This window comes from Schistocerca piceifrons, chromosome 9 (assembly GCF_021461385.2).
Source record: "Schistocerca piceifrons isolate TAMUIC-IGC-003096 chromosome 9, iqSchPice1.1, whole genome shotgun sequence".
In the NCBI taxonomy this organism is placed as follows: domain Eukaryota; kingdom Metazoa; phylum Arthropoda; class Insecta; order Orthoptera; family Acrididae; genus Schistocerca; species Schistocerca piceifrons.
In genome coordinates this window covers 163293902-163314888 of record NC_060146.1, presented here as the reverse complement: position 1 = coordinate 163314888, position 20987 = coordinate 163293902, and the positions used below count along the sequence as shown (strand labels likewise).

Below are 20987 nucleotides of genomic sequence, written 5' to 3'. Positions count from 1 at the left end.
ACACCTCCATAATACTTGTGTGTTAATCAAACCTTATTTGATGCAGCCCAGCATGAATTCCTCTCCTGTGCCAATCTCTTCTTCTCAGAATAGCACTTGCAACCTATGTCATCAATTATTCTAATCTCTGTCTTTCTGATACAGTTTTTGCCCTCTACAGTTCCCTGTAGTGATCATTCCATTTCATATCCCTACAAAGTGTTACACCCAAGTATTTGTATGAGTTGGTCAATTCCAACTGTGAATCACTGTTATTATAGTCATAGGATCCTATGCTTTTTGGTTTTGTGAAGTGCACACTTTTACATTTCTCAACATTTAAAGGAAGTTGCCAATCTTCGCACCACTTCGAAATCTTATCAAGATCTGACAATATTTCTGCAGCTTCTTTCAGCAGTACTTTGTTACAGACAACTACATTGTCTGCAAAAAGTCTGAGGTTTGTATTAATACTGTCTGCAAGGTCTCTGACGCCCACAGTCCGTGATAAGGCAAGGATGTCTGATATCTTGTTTCACCTCCTCTGACCATTTTCCGTAGATGTTCATGACAGTAGCACACAGACATTTGACTGGCTTCTGTGTTTCTGAGATCGTCAGTTGCAGGTGCCAGGCGTCATTGTCAGAGTTGTTTCTGTCAGTGAATTTCCTAATTTACGACCTTTGTTTCCACTAGATTGATTCCCCATTTGTCTAAAGTCCATTTGCGTACTTCCCTTAGTGTGTCATGTGCCCACAGTACCATTACATGAGCTTCAGTCCCACAGTGAGCAGTCCTCATAATGTTATCGCTCATCACTTTGTGTCTCTGTGTGTGTGTGTGTGTGTGTGTGTGTGTGTGTGTGTGTGTGTGTTTTACACTGTAAACAGTGCACACCACAAGGAAGCCTTGGAAGCCTTTAAAATAGGTTTTTTGATCTGTGGTTGGTTACACGTATCTCACAGAGGGTGTATATGTGGACAAGAAAAAAAAGTTCCCCAATTTCCCGGTTAAAAATATGTTTTCTTCCCCAGGTGACAATATCCTTTTTCTTGGCTGAAAATACGATTGTTCCATGTTAAGTGACAATATATGTTCCCTGTGAGTTACAGAACTTACAAATTCTTTGAATGGTAAAGGTATAAAGGTCTTTCATGCACAGCAACATGCATACAGCATATTTTCGTATTATCAAAGTAAAAATATGAATTCCACCGATTACAGCACGGTAGCTTTTGAAGCACTGAAATCAGACTGTGATGCACTTTTGTCAGCCAATCACAGCTCACGTTATGTGATTCACCATCCAATGGCAACATCATTTAAGTAGTGTGCTCACACAAATATGAAAAGATAATAGTTTAAATTAATCTGTTCAGTACAACTACATGAAAAATTAAGTTTTCACATGTAATGCTGACCATCAAAATTTTTTTGCTGTTAATTGCTCAAGAATTCATCTCACACTTTTTTTGAAGAATAATTACACTTTTTGGCCATCATTATTTCATAACTTTTAATCTATGAAACAACTGAAATAAATTCAAGATGGCGGCGATTGAGAAGTTTAGTGAATTTGTGCCTCCAGTTATTTCGAATTTTCAGATGTTATCCGGCATCAACAGCAAGAAGATGATCAACAAAAGTGCTTCGCAAAGTTTCAAGTCTAGTGCCACGCAAAAAACCTGCAGTGAAAAATCATCCAAATCAAAATGCAAGTGTGTAACATGTGAAGACCATCCTGACAAAGCAAAACTAGTTGAAACTATTAATTCGTTGCAAGAAATTGTGCGCAGATCCTTGGCAGAAAACAGAGTGTTAGCTGATAGACTCAAATGTCTTGAAAATGATCATGGAAAACTAAAAACCACCGAGCAGGGCGTAAGTGAATTCGACAGAAATAAAGTGTACACAGTAACCGATGATTCCGTCGCCATTTCAAGTTTTCCAACACATTCTGGGTGTACCGGTAACGCAAACCATAGCGCAATCATTTCATCGTCTTTAGTAATAAATTCTCCTGCCGTGCTTCAAAAAACGGTAGGCCTATCTACAAAAGATCAAATCGTGCACCATCTGAAAGAAAAGCCTGTTATTAAGCAAAATGTGGAACCCACACAACAGAGTCCGTGTAAAATAAAGTGTGCAGATATCGTAAATAGTGTGTCTTCTTCAGTAATAGCTCAAAAAAACAAATTCGATATCCCACTACAAAACGGTGGTTATTGTGAAAAACAAACTTCTGCTGCATACAATAAATTTGCTCCCAAGACCGCAAAGTTAACGCAGGTTCATAGTTATCAAAAAAGGTTACCGAATGTGCAAAAACAGAATATATCTACACAGCAAAAACACGTTTCAAAACCTTCTAGCCCCAAAACTGTGATAAACAAAAAAATTTGTGTGCTTGGTGACAGTCATGGACGTGGAATTTCAGCACTATTGAAAGATAAATGTAATTTAATGGTAACAGGTTTTGTGAAGCCAGGAGCGCAGTTTTGTGAGGTAAATAAACTAACAAACTCTACTGATGTATCTCACTTAAGTAATTGTGATTTTGTCGTGCTTCTAGGTGGTTCAAACGATATATATAGGAATGAAACAAAAGGGTTTGCAAAAGAAATGAAGGAATGCTTAAACAACCTATTACATACAAATGTACTCGTTGTTAACATTCCTCATCGTTATGATTTGCCTTCCTGGTCCTGTGTCAACCAAGAAATTTACATTGCAAACAAACTGATATCAGAAATATGTTCTACATTTCATAACATAGAGATAATTGATACATACAATTTAGGAAGAAGATTTCATACAGCTCATGGACTACATTTGAATATGTTAGGAAAAGACCAAATAGTAGAAAAACTCCGAAATCATATCCTGAAGAAATCAGCCCCAAGTATCAAGATCGCCAAACAACCACAAATTACAAAATGGTTTAGGCCAAAAACAGAAGCTTTGATGGAAACAGAACTGTGTCAACCACTCAAAACCATCTCTGCTACTGAAAATTGCGTGCAAGAAGCCACACACAAAAATAAAATCTCGGCCAATTTTTTAGGGTAAGTGCTGTGTCAGAAACACCTTTAGAAAAGAACTTAATTAAACCCTTAACTGAAAACTCACAAAGTCCATCATTTCTTGTATTACACCATAATGTCCAGTCATTCAGAAATAAGATTCAAATGCTGGATGTGTTACTTCAGTCTCAAATAAATCCAGATGTAATATGTATTACCGAACACTGGCTGTCTAAAGAAGAAATTCAGTCAACCTCTATTCCAAGGTACTCATTAACAAGCTTTTATTGTAGGAATTTCTCCACACATGGCAGTACTGCTATATTTGTAAAGGACCAGATAAAATTCAGTGAGGTAGGCCTAAATGAACAGATTGCATTATCTGAAGATAAGGAATTTGAGCTTTCTATGGTTAAGCTGCCAGAACTAAACTATATAATTATAAATATAATAGAAGGAAACATTCCACGTGGGAAAAATTATATATAAAAACAAAGATGAGGTGACTTACCGAACGAAAGCGCTGGCAGGTCGATAGACACACAAACAAACACAAACATACACACAAAATTCAAGCTTTCGCAACAAACTGTTGCCTCATCAGGAAAGAGGGAAGGAGAGGGGAAGACGAAAGGAAGTGGGTTTTAAGGGAGAGGGTAAGGAGTCATTCCAATCCCGGAAAGAGCGGAAAGACTTACCTTAGGGGGAAAAAAGGACAGGTATACACTCGCACACACGCACATATCCATCCACACATACAGACACAAGCAGACATATTTAAAGACAAAGAGTTTGGGCAGAGGTGTCAGTCGAGGCAGAAGTGTAGAGGCAAAGAAGTTGTTGAAAGACAGGTGAGGTATGAGTGGCGGCAACTTGAAATTAGCAGAGATTGAGGCCTGGCGGATGACGAGAAGAGAGGATATACTGAAGGGCAAGTTCCCATCTCCGGAGTTCGGATAGGTTGGTGTTGGTGGGAAGTATCCAGATAACCCGGACGGTGTATAACACTGTGCCAAGATGTGCTGGCTGTGCACCAAGGCATGTTTAGCCACAGGGTGATCCTCATTACCAACAAACACTGTCTGCCTGTGTCCATTCATGCGAATGGACAGTTTGTTGCTGGTCATTCCCACATAGAATGCATCACAGTGTAGGCAGGTTAGTTGATAAATCACGTGGGTGCTTTCACACGTGGCTCTGCCTTTGATCGTGTACACCTTCCGGGTTACAGGACTGGTAACCAGCTACAATGGGGCGGCCGGGATGATTGGGTTTGTGGATTTTAGGAAGAAGGTAGATCTGGACTCACAGTGAAGAAGAACTCCAGAATTTCCTCTCCAACCTCAACTCCTTTGGTTCCATCAGATTCACCTGGTCCTACTCCAAATCCCATGCCACTTTCCTTGACGTTGACCTCCACCTGTCCAATGGCCAACTTCACACGTCCGTCCACATCAAACCCACCAACAAGCAACAGTACCTCCATTATGACAGCTGCCACCCATTCCACATCAAACGGTCCCTTCCCTACAACCTAGGTCTTCATGGCAAACGAATCTGCTCCAGTCCGGAATCCCTGAATCATTACACCAACAACCTGAAAACAGCTTTCGCATCCCGCAACTACCCTCCCGACCTGGTACAGAAGCAAATAACCAGAGCCACTTCCTCGTCCCCTCAAACCCAGAATCCCCCACAGAAGAACCACAAAAGCGCCCCACTTGTGACAGGATACTTTCCGGGACTGGACCAGACTCTGAATGTGGCCCTCCAGCAGGGATACGACTTCCTCAAATCCTGCCCTGAAATGAGATCCATCCTTCATGAAATCCTCCCCACTCCTCCAAGAGTGTCTTTCCGCCGTCCACCTAACCTTCGTAACCTGTTAGTTCATCCCTATGAAATCCCCAAACCACCTTCCCTACCCTCTGGCTCCTATCCTTGTAACCGCCCCCGATGCAAAACCTGTCCCATGCACCCTCCCACCACCACCTACTCCAGACCTGTAACCCGGAAGGTGTACACGATCAAAGGCAGAGCCACGTGTGAAAGCACCCACGTGATTTACCAACTAACCTGCCTACACTGTGATGCATTCTATGTGGGAATGACCAGCAACAAACTGTCCATTCGCATGAATGGACACAGGCAGACAGTGTTTGTTGGTAATGAGGATCACCCTGTGGCTAAACATGCCTTGGTGCACAGCCAGCACATCTTGGCACAGTGTTACACCGTCCGGGTTATCTGGATACTTCCCACCAACACCAACCTATCCGAACTCCGGAGATGGGAACTTGCCCTTCAGTATATCCTCTCTTCTCGTCATCCGCCAGGCCTCAATCTCCACTAATTTCAAGTTGCCGCCACTCATACCTCACCTGTCTTTCAACAACTTCTTTGCCTCTACACTTCTGCCTCGACTGACATCTCTGCCCAAACTCTTTGTCTTTAAATATGTCTGCTTGTGTCTGTATGTGTGGATGGATATGTGCGTGTGTGCGAGTGTATACCTGTCCTTTTTTTCCCCCTAAGGTAAGTCTTTCCGCTCTTTCCGGGATTGGAATGACTCCTTACCCTCTCCCTTAAAACCCACTTCCTTTCATCTTCCCCTCTCCTTCCCTCTTTCCTGATGAGGCAACAGTTTGTTGCGAAAGCTTGAATTTTGTGTGTATGTTTGTGTTTGTTTGTGTGTCTATCGACCTGCCAGCGCTTTCGTTCGGTAAGTCACCTCATCTTTGTTTTTATATATATAATTATAAATGTATACAGAGCACCAAGTAGTAATATTCCAAATTTTATGACCAAATTAGAAGTTCTGCTGAATAGTGTCAGCTCATTAAATATGAGAATAATACTTTGTGGCGATTTTAACATTGATTTATCAAAAAACAGTAATGCTAAACTTGATTTGTTAAACATGACCAAATCCTTTAATATGATCCCCACAATACACTCTCCAACAAGATCAACAGAGCATACTGATTCAATAATTGATCAAATCTTCATAACTGATACTGGTTACAAATTCACTGAGCGTTGACATGGAAAATAGTAAAATCGGCCCCAAAAAAGTATTGCAAAGAAGAAACTTTTCAGATGACAATATTAGGATTTTTAACTTCCTATTAGCTAAGGAAAATTGGGACAGTGTTTACATGCAAACAACTGTTGATAATATGTTCTTAAGCTTCAATAACACCTTCCTTTATTACTTTAATACAGCATTTCCTTTTGAAACAAAAACTTCAAGCAATTATTACTTTAATACAGCATTTCCTTTTGAAACAAAAACTTCAAGCAATCAAAATAGAAAGTCGTGGGTAACAAAAGGAATCAAAACTTCTAGTGAGAGAAACAGATTTCTCCAATATTGCTCCAAAAAATACATAGTCACTGAAGAATTTTCTGACTATTGTAAAACCTACAAAAAAACTTATCTTAGAGTGATTAGACAGGCAAAACTTTTATGGAATGACAATTTCATAAGAAACTCTTCAAACAAAATGAAAGCTATGTGGAAAGTTATTAAAAAAGAAACTTGTAGTTCAACACCTAAAAAGGAAAACATTTCTCTAACACTTAATGATTCTAAGGTCACAGATCCATACACAGTTGTAAACAAGTTCAATAAATATTTCACCTCACTAGCAGAAGATCTCATTCAGGCAAACTGCAAGGTATCGTTCTTCAATTCCACCAATGCGTCAAGCAGCACTAATGCTACAATGTTTGTTTATGAAACAAACCCTGATGAAATTAGGAACATAAGAAAATTGTTACCCAATAAAATCTCTAGTGGCTATGATGAAGTACCTGACCTCATATTAAAGATGTGTGCTCCCCATATAGTAAAGCCATTATCAACCATCTACAACCAATCATTAAAAACTGGCATTTTTCCAGATGCTCTCAAAATAGCTTAAAGTCTCACCATTACTAAAGAAAGGTTCCCCTGATTTAGTATCCAATTATAGACCATTATCCATCTTAAGCACCTTTTCAAAAATCCTGGAAAAACTTTTTTATGACAGGCTTATAAATTTCATAAAAAACCACGCACCAATCAGCATTCAACAACATGGTTTTAGTAAATCTTTATCCACCCAGACAGCAATTTTTGAACTGTTGGACCACATACTGAAATCAATTGACCAACATAATATAGCTGCAGGTATCTTCTTAGATCTCTCTAAAGCCTTTGACGTACTAGATCATAAAATACTGCTTGCTAAATTGGAAAGAAGAGGAATAAGAGGTGTGGCTCACAACTGGCTATGCTCTTACCTACAAAACCGCAGACAGAAGGTATCACTTCAATACGATATTAATGTACAGAATAAAATAAATAATACAGTTTTCCTCTCAGAGGAAAGAACAATAAGATATGGTGTTCCCCAGGGTTCTGTTCTAGGGCCATTACTTTTCCTCATTTACATAGATGATCTTGTTGAACATATGAGCCCACAAAAAACTATCCTGTTTGCTGATGATACAAGCATAGTGTTGACTGGATCTAGCCCTGAATCCCTTCAGACAATATCTGATAACTCCATGAAAAAACTTTCCGAGTGGTTTAACAAAAATGGCCTAATTGTTAATAGTGGGAAAACTGTATGTATCAACTTCCATCTAATTCCCACATCCAATCAAAAAACTATCCAAGTAAAGTTAAATAATGATAAAATTGAAAATGTAAATGCAACAAAATTTTTGGGTCTTTGGGTCCAACAAAATTTAAAATGGGACACACATATAAACAACTTATCAAAGAAACTCTCATCATTGTGCTATGGACTAAGAATACTAAAATCTACTACAAGTAAATCCACACTAATGCAAGCATACCATGCGCAGTTCCACTCATTGCTCCGCTATGGAATCATCTTTTGGGGAAATTCAACTCACAGCACAAATATATTTAAACTACAAAAAAGATCACTGAGGATAATCTGTGGCCTCAAAAAGCTGGAATCCTGTAAATGTCAATTTATAAAACTTAATGTTCTAAGCATCCCATCCTTATTCATTCAAGAAACAATCCTATTCACCAGGGAATACCTCTCAAGAACAGGCAAATTAATCCAAAACAATTATATACACACTCATTATACCAGAGGGCAATCTAATATCCATCAAATTTTTTCAAGGACATCATCATACCAAAAATATATAACTCATCTGGGCGTCGTATTACACAATAAAATTCCAGAACAAATAAAAACTGCTCCAGATCCAATATTTAAAAATAAACTAAAGGCATTTCTGACAAAGCACTGTTTCTATTCAGTACAAGAATTCCTGGAAATGAAAAATTATAAAGTTCCTTTGTAAATACTGTGATTAGAGTAAAACATTCTGTAGGCAAAATAATAACCTAATTTCTACTATACACAACTATGTTTCAGTTTCACTTCCACAAATTTTTTAACTCGCTTTTTGAATGTACAAGTACACATTCTATTAGTATTAAAACTTAATTGTCTGTGAAATCTCAATGTTAATTTCATGTTTAATGTAGTTTTTAAATGACATTGTCCTTCTGTTGTGTTTCCAGTTGACATTTTCACTATTCTGTAATCTCAGTGATTATTTGTGTAAATTTAAAGTAGCACTACATTGCCTGCATGTTTCTGTTGTGTTTCCAGTTGACATTTTCACTATTTTGTAATCTCAGTGATAATTTGTGTAAATTTAAAGTAGCACTACATTGCCTACATGTTTCTTAGTTCCCCATGTAAATTGTTAGTATTCTCTGTATGTGAAGTTACTATATTCATCAATGAACAATTTTGTGTACATTTTTTTTAAAATGGCAGTCCATTGCCTATTTTTTTCTCCAAACTACATATTTGTTAAGAAAAATAACTTGTCCTATATCGTGTGTACTTTGTACAATATGTGATCCACAGGATAAATAAATAAATACAAATACAAATACGAAAAATTAACCTTCAAGCTTGATCTTTTTTAGTGCATTACCCTTTAAGATATATGACGCACAAATGTGACAGTAAAATTTTAAATAAAGGCATAAATGGCTGGTCTTCTGGGCCCAAAATTTTTTAAAAGTGGCTGGTCCTCTGTATTTAAGTTCTAAAGAGTCTACTGCTCTGTGATTTAAGAAATTCATCACACATTCTCAAACATAACATAATTCATCTTGCGTAAGAGGAAATTTACTTTGAAATTAATGCTTCTCGAACCACCAATCGTCATACTTCCCCCGACCTGTTATAAATGTAAACAGTTGTGACATCAAGCTCATTGAGAGCAGTTTGACATATTTTGCTGCCAGCAGACACTTGTATGTGCAGTTTGTTTTGTTGTAACGGTGCATTTACTTTGCAACTAAAATTTTATTTTGATGTTATTCTCTCCTTTCTGTCTTCTTGCACCAATATTATTCTGCTGTAGCGGGCAAAGATACAATTCTTCGTTACACTATCAGTTCTTACCAGTAAAATAACAAAAATGTAACTGGAAACTAAAACAATGAAAACTTGCTGATATTCTAAAAAGTTCCTGGGGTTTTCCCCGATGAAAAAATTCCCACATGGCTCCCAGGTTTCCCAAGGCATATACACCCTGTTACAGAATCAAACAATGACTCTTCAAATTGGTGTCTACCTTCATGTGTCATGTGTTATCCAAGCACAAATAACTTTTCTACCTGGTGTCAACCAAGTGAAAGCTTAGACTGACCTTTTCTGGGCAGAGACTTTTATGAAGCTGCCAGAACATATGATACTGTAGACGATACTGGGTAAAAAATAAATAAATTTAATTATATTTTGATGTTTGGTGTCAACAAGAGTGGAGATTATTATTATAGTAATGGTAGCAGGAATAATTTGATGTTCCTGAGAAAGGTTCCATCTAAATATATGGTACTTCAACTCCAACTGGTGTATCCGTGGTGATCTGAAGGTAATCGCCATTCTCATAAGAATGTAGACAAGACAGGGTACAGCAACTACTGCTGTTCTATTCAGACATGGAGCTCTGCAGGCAGAAATCCCCATTATAAAAATAAGGCAGCAAGAGATTGTTTGTAGCCAGAACGTAAAAACATCCTTTGTATGTTGTCAGTTGAGCGTGATGAGTGGAATCGCAGCACCACTCCATACAAAGCTGGGACTCACAAATAATTTCATAAAGGCACTAGACAAAGACTCAGACACTTAACTGCACACATTGGATGAGTTTCCAGAGTTGAGTCTCATGAAAGTAGAGGAAGGTTTGTTCGTAGGTCCATAATTAAGGAAGATCGCTGCTAATGGGTCATTTCCGAGAATGTTGCTGAAAGAAATGTTTGGGTGACACTTGGATTGGTCGTAACCGACTTCCTTGGAAATTATATAATTGTCTATTATGTATATGTTCAGCAAAAAGTGTGTTACTGCTTACATACAACTGGGTTGCAACCTTCACCCAAAATTATTTTCATCAACTCACACCTTTAGTTCTTCCCCGAGAACACAGGTTCAGTTAGTAATGAATGCAGCGAACATTTTCATCAGGACAGCTCGGAGACAGCGTCATAGTATTAGGGTTAAATGTGTACAGCAATTTTCGCTGACTACTGTCAGACATTTCAGCACGAAATATCAAATGGTATGCAAAACTCAACTCCACAGCCAATTAATTCAGAATATACACACGTTAAACAGAGAGAGTATGTTCTGTACAAGTATGTACAGTCTTTCCGGGTCTGCTGTACCTAAAGTCACGTTCAGTACATAAATTCACGTTCATTAGTGCCTCTTATACTAATAATTGATGAAGTGTATCATCTACATATTGTTTCTCTTTATACATTGCTAGAAATACATAAATGGTCAATTTCACACATTTTAAGAATGATAGTTATCCAGACAAATGTTTCGCATGTTATGATGTAGCAAGTTTAAGAGATCTTAGAAACAGTACCAGATATAAAAATTTCCAACAGGGAGAGAAAAAAATCTGTATTATTTGACCTCACAGTGGCAATGTGATTTAGTTTTATATTTTGTTGCATTTAAATATCTGTTCAGTGTAGACCAGGAACTGACGTTACCAACTACAGCTATTCCAGACCGGAAAACAGTGCACAGTGATAAGTTCTGACAAGCAGACACAGGGTTGTCTTTGGGATATTTCACATGGCATGTATTTTTGCTGTTGCAAGGTTTCTCACTTCTTGAATGGCTCTCTTTTCTTTTGTCTGCTTCATTCTGCTTTCCTCATTTTTGTCTCTCACTCTCTTCTTAGGACCAGAGTCCTTTCGTACTTCCTCCTCTGGCAGCTTCATGTGTCAGATGGGGTTCCAATAACTGTCAAGGCTAACATCTTTCATGTCTAATGTACTTATTGTGTATAAATGTTGGACAATTTGTGGTACTACAAGGCATCTCAAAACAAAGTTTATATCTTAAAAGCTCTCTGCGCATGTTCAACAAATTGGAGAAGAGGGGGACAGTACATTTATTGGTAGCTTGCCTTCAGGAAATCTATTGATATGGAGTGTTTCTCATGAGTGACTGAGCATTATGTGTGTGAGAATTTTACAAAACAGTGATTTGGTAACCGTAGTGTGGACAAAGTTCTGCATTGACTGTGGATTGAATAATGTAAATGGGGCTCCAAGTGTTCATCTTACCTAGAAATGGATCAAAACGTTAGAGCAGCCCAGTTAAATACTGGCCAAACCAAAATCCAGGTGACCACGTCATCACGGATTGCTGATTCCATGAGGAGTCTCAATTGGCCTGTTCATAATGATCCTAACCTCTCTATTCTTAAGTGAGCTAGTTCTTTACATGTGCACAGATTGTCACTGCATTTAATCTGCGCCCTTACAAAATCCAATTAGTGCAACAGTAAAAGCCTAAGGATGCCAGACTTAGCCTGCAATTTGTTAATGATGTGACTGAGTTCACTTTATTTAGAAACATCTTGATTTCTGATAAGGCTCATTTTTATCTGAGTGATCACATCTATAAGCAAAAGTGCTGTCAATGGAGTCCAATGAATCCTAAACAGAAGCATGAGAAACCCCTTCATTTGCCAAAATTTACTGTACAGGCTGCAATGTCAGCTCAAGGAATAATTTGACCATACTTTTTCAAGGATGAGAGCAGTCATGCAGTGACAGTGAATTTGGAATGTTATGTGACAGTGTTAAATGACTTTTTGGCATCTGAATTGCAAAACTTTCCCAGTTACGAGGGGCATTTGAAAAGTCCGTGCAAAGTCCGAGAGATGACACCACCGGCATGTATCAAGGTAATGTTTAGTTAGTAGCATCTTTGGAAAGAACGCACACCAAGTTTCAGCCATATTGGTCGATTTCTTTGTGTTTGGCATTCGTCTGAATCAAGGAAGTTGAGTGATGGACGAAAAAGAATTTTGTGTGGTGATTAAACATTACTTTCTGAAAGGCAAAACGCCTCAGGAGACTAAACAGAAGCTTGATAAACATTATGGTGACTCTACACATTCGATTAGATCAGTTTATAAGTGGTTTCAAAATTTCTGGAGTGGCCATATGGGCACAACTGATGCTGAACGTTCTGGACGTCCTGTGGAGGTTACGACTCCAGAAATCATTCATAAAATCCATGATGTGGTGATAGATGACAGAAGAGTTAAGGTGTGGGAGATTGCTAGTGCTGTAGGCATCTCAAATGAATGGGTACATAATATTTTGCATAAACATTTGGACAAGAGAAAGCTGCCCACAAGATGGGTTACACAATAGCTCACACCTGACCAAAAATGGAATCGTGTGAAGTGTTGCAAGGATGGTTTGCAGCTGATCACGAAGAATCGGCAGGACTTTTTAAGTGTCGCTTCGTCACTGTGGATGAAACATGGATACATTACTATACTCCTGAGACCAAACAACAATCTAAACAATGGGTTACCAAGGGAGAATCTGCACCAAAAACGGTGATGACCATTCCTTGGGCTGGAAAGGTTATGGCTACTGTCTTTGGGGATTCGCAAGGGATAATCCTCATCGACTATCTGGAAAAGGGTAAAACTATTACAGGGAATATTATTCATCATTATTGGACCATTTCAAACCTGAGCTGCAAGAAAAATGGCAGCGATTGGATTGCAGAAAAAGTCCTTTTCCATCAGGACAATGCACCAGCACACACCTCAGCAGTTGTGGTTGCAAATTTAATGGAAATAGGATTCCAACTCGTTTTACAACCCCCTATTCTCCAGACTTGGCTCCCTCGGACTACCATTATTTCCCCAATTTGAAGAAATGGCTGGCGGGACAGAGATTTTATTCAAACAAGGAGGTGATTGCAGCAACTAATAGCTATTTTGCAGACTTGGACAATTCCTATTATTCAGAAGGGATCAACAAATTAGAACAGCGTTGGATGAAGTGTGTTAAGTCCAAAAGGAGACTATGTCGAAAAATAAAAAAGGTTTACCCCAAACACGTAAGTAGTTTCTCTTTTTCCACAGATTTTTCAAACGACCCTCGTATAACCAAAGAACATGGTTTCAGCAAGACAGAGCCACAGCACACATATCCAATGCATCTACACTGTGAGTTCATGAAGTTTTCCCTGGAAAATTGATTTCCAGAAAGGGTGATATAAATTGGCCCCCACACAGTCTAGGTTTGCGCCTCATGGATTTTTTCTTATGGGGATATGTCAAATCTAAAGTGTATGTCATTAATCTGACTTTACTAGAGCAACTGAAAGAAAATATCCATAGTGAAGTGGCATTCATCCCAGCATTTACATGCGGAGCACCACACAACATTTTTTTCATTGTTTAAGTGAGTGTAACAGGCACGCTGGATTCCACTGAAATTACATATTTTTTTAGAACAAAACCCCTAAACTGTATATCTCAATAAAAAACATTTTGTTGATTGACTTCAACCGCTATTTAATTTTGACACATCAAATATAAATGTTCATTTGAGACATCCTGTAGAAATGTAATCCATGGAGAAGACAGACAGCTCTTTCAAAAAAGCCCTGAAAATTATTTAATTAAGTAAATTATTTCTGTAGTTAGGATGTAATTAGCATTTTTAGGCTATCTCAGTCAGTTAGACTTACCCCACTTGTCGAAAGCTGGCTCCTTTCTGCGATTCCAGCGAGCCCGAAGTGCATACTTGAGCATCTTGTCCGACGCGTCTACTGAAGTGACCTCAAATCCTTCTTCTAGAAGCATTATTGAATCAATCCTGAAAGAATAAAGATTAACATTCACTGTTCTGTGGTGTAGTGAACGTTCACACAGCTCTGTTCTATGAGATAGTAGAGAGTGATTCTGAAAGTTATACTTCAGAATTTTTTAGTTTATCTGCACACAATGTTCATTTCCAGCGATTTACACTAAAGAACACTTGGAGCTGCATGATTTAATTACTTTTAAAGGTTTTCATATGATGGACTATCACTTCTAGAGCAAGTAAAGTAACCTCCCACTGTGTGCCCCCTGTAAAGAGTGGGAGTCACAGCAACACTGTGAGCACAAGCTTAATCATCAAGGCAGTCTTACCCAGCTAATATATCATTCTAACTCAAGGGTTTATATAATGCAAGAGACTTTATTCTTTCATTAATTTGGACATTGGTGTCTACAGACCCTTTCTCGATGGATGTGGCTAGTCTTACGATTGCAAAATTGCGCACTTATATTAATAACTTGAGCTTATCCTTTTTCTGACAAATTTAACTGGAATACATTAAGTTCCACATTACTTCAGTTAATGCGGACAGGAGACTACATAGATAACTGAAGAACACAGATAATATAGAATACACCATTTTTTTAAATCAAATTGTTTTTTCAAATGTCAAAAACTGCTGTTCACTGTGTCTGCAAAATGTGCTGCATGCCACATTTGAAAGCCAACTGCATTACCCACTGAAAATTAAAACTTCTTAACAAAATCACACCTAAAACATTCTGTACTTCATGTTACATGCTTACAGTCCACTTTCAGGAAATAGTCATTCAACTGTTTCTGTTTCTGATTCGCTTTTTCCTTAATGATACTTTTTCTTTTTCTGGAGAATCAAAAAATACATAATTTGTCCCACATTCTCTAATGAAAACAAATTTCATCCCATATTCTCTAAGCACACAGGGACGCATTTCAATGTGTCCATGTGCTGAGTAATAGGTGCCTCGTACCACTATTCTCACTCTATTCTCCTACTGAACAAGTCACTGTATCTGCATCCCTTGGCTGCTCCAGTCCCTGCTCATAAGCATCGCTTTTTTAAGCACTCACATATGTTTTCACAATCTTAGCATGGCAGTGTGTTACATTCTTCATAATTCTCTAATGCAGAACTAGCACAATGTAAGGTCAGAAGCTCAGGTGAGAGGGCTTGATGCTGTAAAAAGGGCACCTCTGGCAATATGGGTCTTGCTCCAGCTGCCAGAGGCGATGGTGATGTGCATGTGAGTTGCATTTGTGTGTGTGTGTGTGTGTGTGTGTGAGAGAGAGAGAGAGAGAGAGAGACAGAGAGAGAGAGAGAGAGAGAGAGAGAGAGAGAGAGAGAGAGTGCGTGTGTGTGTGTGTGTTATCTATTTTTGACAACGACCTTGTTGGCTGAAAGCTAACTTTCCCACAGTCCTTTATGTTGTGCCTTTCTGCAACTGCGCTATATGGTGAATAGCAACTATCCTTTTCATTATATTGTTACATTCCATCCTGGATTTTCCCTTATCTGATTTTACCTATAAGGAATTGTAACATAGTGAGGTAGGGTAGTTCCACTTGCTAATACAATACCACGCCTAATGTAAACACTATTATTTATGCTCCATTTTTATACACACTTTAAGTATACATAATGTACTGATCTGTTTTGTTAGAAGTCCAATGTTTATAATCTATAAGTTAATCACCATCAGCACGGACAGTGATAATAAGCACGCATAAAATGAAGAGCAATATTGATTCTACTGACATGAATTATTCATAAATTGCTCAAAGCACCTGCAGTAGTCAACAATTAGACGACAAAGCAACGAGAAGATCGATGACGGATTGCACAGGTTACAGAGTGCTCTGGCCATTACAATACGAGTGCTACACTGTCACTCGAGGAGGAACTGGTAAATAAATGCAGAAATACAACTCACCCGGTGCCACAGGCAACATCCAGAATTCTTTGGCAGCCATTCTTCCTCAAGAGCCCAACCAGGAAGTTGCGGTAATTCTGCGTGCGGGAGTTCTTGTCTCCAATGAATGCCTCCCAGACACGTGCTGCCCTGCCGTCGGCATACTGGTCCCGGACCCCTTCGGCAGCGGCGCCTGCCGACCGCATGTGGAATACGTTGTCCATTTCTGTAAGGAGACACAGTGATTACTCACAATAAATACATTGCACACCAGGCATCTGAGAGCTCTGTGACTGTTACAGCACAACCGCCAGTTGGCCACTGGGTATGTGCGGAGAGGTACTGTTCAGTGCTAATACACCTGGCTGCCTTGAGTTTGCCCCGTGTGTGCATTGTGTGGGTTTTTCCCTGTGTGTATTCGGAATCTGGCAGAGTAACAGAATTAGTAAGTCCACAAAAACAATACTAAATGTAAAACAATTATACACATTGATGGTTTTGATGAAGCTGTTGTCGGCAGAATTGTTTCCAACATTTATCTGACAGAAAAACGAGTGCCTACAATGGAAGGAATTAAAGAAGCTATACACTTTCAAGTTATAATTTAGTTATTAATGAAATTAGATCTCCACTGAGTGGGGGAGGAATTGGAGGGGGGTGGGGGGTGGGGGGGTGGGGGGCGGGGGGTGTGGCGAAGCAGGCTCATCTTGTTAGAGAGAAGTGACATCTGAGAAAAAAGAATTGGGTATATTAAGCAATTAAAAACAAAAAAATTAGGGAGAAAACTGGAGCCATTGTTTACATTAATGAAATTTTCATTTTATCATCACGAGTAGGAAATCATGGAATGGTAATAAAATTCAGTCTCCTCAAAAGGTATCAAAGGGACAATACCTAATAATAACTCAAGCAGATGGTGAAACTTTCTTTATCCCTAATGCACTTGCCATGTGGAAGTCAAATCAAGCAATGGGAGATTATCACTACCACACGAACCAACTAAATTATGAAGAGTGGTTGACAGGAACAAGTGATGCTCAATTTAAAGCCTACCTCTGTAGTAATTTTCAACAATGCTCAATATCACAAGGTTAAAATAAACAAAGCCCCAATGTCTAATTCTACCAAACAAAATATCAGAAAGTGGCTGACAAAGGAACATATCCCATTCTCAGACGGCATGCAGACATCTATTCTGTATGAGCTTATTTGAGAACCAAGCCACGGACCGTCAAGTATTCCATCAGTAAGATGCTAGTAACTGCTGGACACATTGCTTTATGCCTTCCTCCTCACCACCTGGAATTAAATCCAATAGTGAGTATTTGGTCTGTTGTGATAGATTGGGTAGCTTCTATGAAACAGCTTTCTTTACAGTATAACATCTGTGAGACATTTGAGTGAGGAGAAATTTAATTCAAAGACTGAAGATTGGATTCCCTTGTGAAAACACATTTTAAAAAATTGAATGAGAAAACATGCAGCAAGAAATCTCTTTCTGTGATGAAACAGATAAAATAATAATACGTTTAGGTGGTGTAAATAGTGACAGCAAAAATGATTACAGCGATTCTCCCTCTGAAGATGGCAGAGGACTGGAAGGAGAAACAGAGCTGCCCGATAGTGACTGAAGGTGTGTACTCACAGTTAATGTTTTCCACATTCAGCACACCCACACTTGTGCCGTACTCCGTAGCCATTCTCTCCATGATGTCACCCATGCTGTCAGATATCTGGCACGTAGTGTGCCTATGATTGTTACCAATAACTGAACCGTGACAGTACGGCACTCCTTCGAGCACTACGCCTACGTGAAGCTCCAAGGTGCAGGCAGATAACGAAGCTGTCACTCTGCCCACTCCACCCCCCACCTCCCATTCCCTCCTCCAATTAATTACACACCAGTTGTTGAAACTCTAACATTTAAGTTTCAACCTTTCAGAATCTAAACAAAATATGTGGCACAAACACAAAAGGGTGGAGGCACCAAACACAGGACAAGTTGCTGTGAAGCGAGGTGGCGCAGCCGTCGAGTCACCATACATGCATTGGGAGGGGAGGGGTGGGGTGGGGGGGGGGGGGTGCTGGGTAGCTTCAGTCGGGCTCTCCTTCCTCGCTAAACCTGCACGTGTACTCAGCAAACTACTGTAGGAGTTGCTTCCCACAGTAACACACATTAGGGTTTCTTCTGTTCCATTTCACATATGGAGCGCAGGAAGAATGATATCTAAATGTTTCACTACATGCTGCAAAACTAGTCCACACTGCTCTTTGCACTAGCTAGAGGGCTGTAAGCACTGCAGTATATTTTTAGGTTCCTCACTTAAATCTGGTTCTGTAAACTTTGAAAGCATGCTTTCATGTAATATGTGCAGTCTTATCTTCATGTGTCTGCCAGTCCAACTTTTTCACCTCACCCGTGAGGCTCTCCACCAACTCAAACAAACCTGTGACAAGTTCTTCTGCCCTTCTTTGTCTGCATCAATTATTCCCAACTGGACCTATTCAGTAAAAGGTATGTGGTAACTCGAACAGAATGACCTCCTCAGTGCCAACTAGCACACATTCTGAAAAAAAAAGGGTCAAAACAAAATATTTCAGCTGTTTAAATTTCCAATTGTTATTTGAAAAAAATTTTTGATGACATTCAGCCAGTCATGCAATACGTTTTAAAAGAGTAAACTGCCATCTGACTGTGTATTATTACATTTACCTTTCATACTATTCAGATTTCAGCTTTTATGTCATTATCACATACAATGCTAAAAGTTGTTAGACCATACACACACACACACACACACACACACACACACACACACACACACAAAAACAGTCAAATGGTGATTTACTCTTTTAAAAATTTGTTATTTTGTTTGGGCAACCAGTTTCACTGCTACATCACACCATCTTAAGCCCCCCCCCCCCCCCCCCCGTCCCCCTTCACCAACTCACATGTACAAAGAATCCCACCTCTAGTCCAGTCAAAATATGTGCCAGCAATCTTGTCAAGTCGGGAAATGATCGAAGGGATCACTGTGTTGTGAAGAAGTCTATGGATATCAGTCACTGAATGTTGGCCCCTATTTTGACTGGACTAGAGGTGGGATTCTTCCTAAATGTCGGTCAGGGGCCCCAAAGTTGGTGTAACGTAGAGTTGAAATTGGTTGCTCAAATAAAGTAACTGGAAATTTAAACTGCTAAGGGTGTTTTGGTTCAACATTTTATACTGAACGGCTGAGGTCCCATAACCATCTGTACAAAGAGGACTTACAGAGACATTCCAAAAACATCAACTGTGCAAAACCCGACCAGCCCTTTTATCATGTGACATCCCAAAGGCCATCGATTGAGGCAATACTGTTTACCTTCTGAGAAACATTTGACTCAGTATGACACAAATCTTTATTAATGAAAGTATGGTCATTTGGGGTACTGAACAAACTTTGTGACCGAACTGAAAATTCCTCGGTAGGGAGAACACAGCAAATCAACTCACATGGAGAGTCATCGTCAAATGTAGAAGCAATTTTGAGCATGCACCAGAGGAGTGTGTTAGCACCCTTACTGTTTCTCTTGCATGTTACTGACCTCCCAGGCAATATTCATACACATCAGACATTTTGCAGATCAAGCAGTTACCTGCAGTGAAGTACTACTGAAAAAAAAAGCTGCACAGATAGCCAGTCAGATCACAGTAAGATTTTAAAATGGTGAAAAACTTGCTTAAATGTTCAGAAATGTACAATTGTGCACTTCACAAAATGAAGAGAAACTAAGTATTTTATGAATATCAACAAGTCACAACGGAATTAGTCAACTCATACAAACACCTGTGTGTTTCAAATTGTAGAGATATGAAATGAATTATGACATGGGCCCAGTTGTAAGTAAACAGGTGTTGGACTTGGGGCCATCGGAAGGATACTGGGTGGTACACTAGATGTATACAAAGAGGTCACAGGTTTGTTTGACACACAACAGAGCATAATGGAGAAGCTAAAGAAACTGGACTGAATTCTTTGAGAGCAACATTAGATCAGTCAAATTGTGGGAGGGTGGGCAGAGGGGAGGAGGGGAGGAGAGACTCTATGTACCTGACTGAATATTTGTCCAGCTTTTTTACACAGTCTGCAAGGTCGTTAATTAATACACAATACAAACAGTAATGCTCCCAACAGACTTTCTTGTGGTATGCCTGAGGATACTTTAACATTTGTCAGTGACACTGACCGAGAATACCTCAACGAAGTCACATATTTTGTCGGGTACCCAATATTATCATACTTTCATCAATAAGCAGTGGTTGAACACTGAGTCAAACGATTTTCAGAAGTGAAGAAACACTGCATATACCCAAGCCCCTCAGTCCACAACTTTCAGCAAGTCGTGTGGGAAATGACTGAGTTTGGCTAACTGATGTGTTAGGAATCGATGTTGCTCAGCATGGAGGACATTTAAGCTCACAATACATTCTCAGACTACACAGAAACTGAATGTCAAAGATATTGACTGGGAACTTCGTGGATCACTTTTGCTACCATTCTTGCAGATGTGTGCGTTCTTCCAAATATTCAGAAAAGTTTTTTGTTAGAGGGGTCAACTGTACATTATGGTTAAATGAGTGCCTAGGAAGTCAAGTGTCAGAGAGGTCATCTCTAATAACCTTAAGTCCCTTTAGGGTACTGATCATCAGCTTGCAGTTATTTAATGACCCAATGAGACATGGAAAGGTTAATAAATACAATACAGTTTTGGCAGAAACAATATATTCTTTGAAATAATTAGCACCAAACGTAGCATGGGTACCATATTCCCCGACTGTCAAGACCGAATTAGACTGCTGTCGCTCGATGACATTCAGCCTATTTCTTCCAGTGA

General features: G+C 39.2%; 1 protein-coding gene across 4 annotated transcripts in view; it reads right to left on the bottom strand.

The window, feature by feature from the left end:
• The window catches only part of LOC124717318 (glycine N-methyltransferase), a 97769-nt gene that overhangs the window by 42731 nt on the left and 34051 nt on the right, over nt 1-20987 (bottom strand). For all 4 annotated transcript variants that reach the window (XM_047244153.1, XM_047244152.1, XM_047244154.1 and 1 more), the window contains 2 exons: nt 16131-16335; nt 14087-14214 (listed from right to left, as the gene is read on the bottom strand). In XM_047244153.1, the coding sequence (XP_047100109.1) occupies nt 14087-14214; nt 16131-16333 (331 nt within the window). In that variant the 5' untranslated portion in view covers nt 16334-16335. The remainder of the gene's footprint in view (nt 1-14086; nt 14215-16130; nt 16336-20987) is intronic.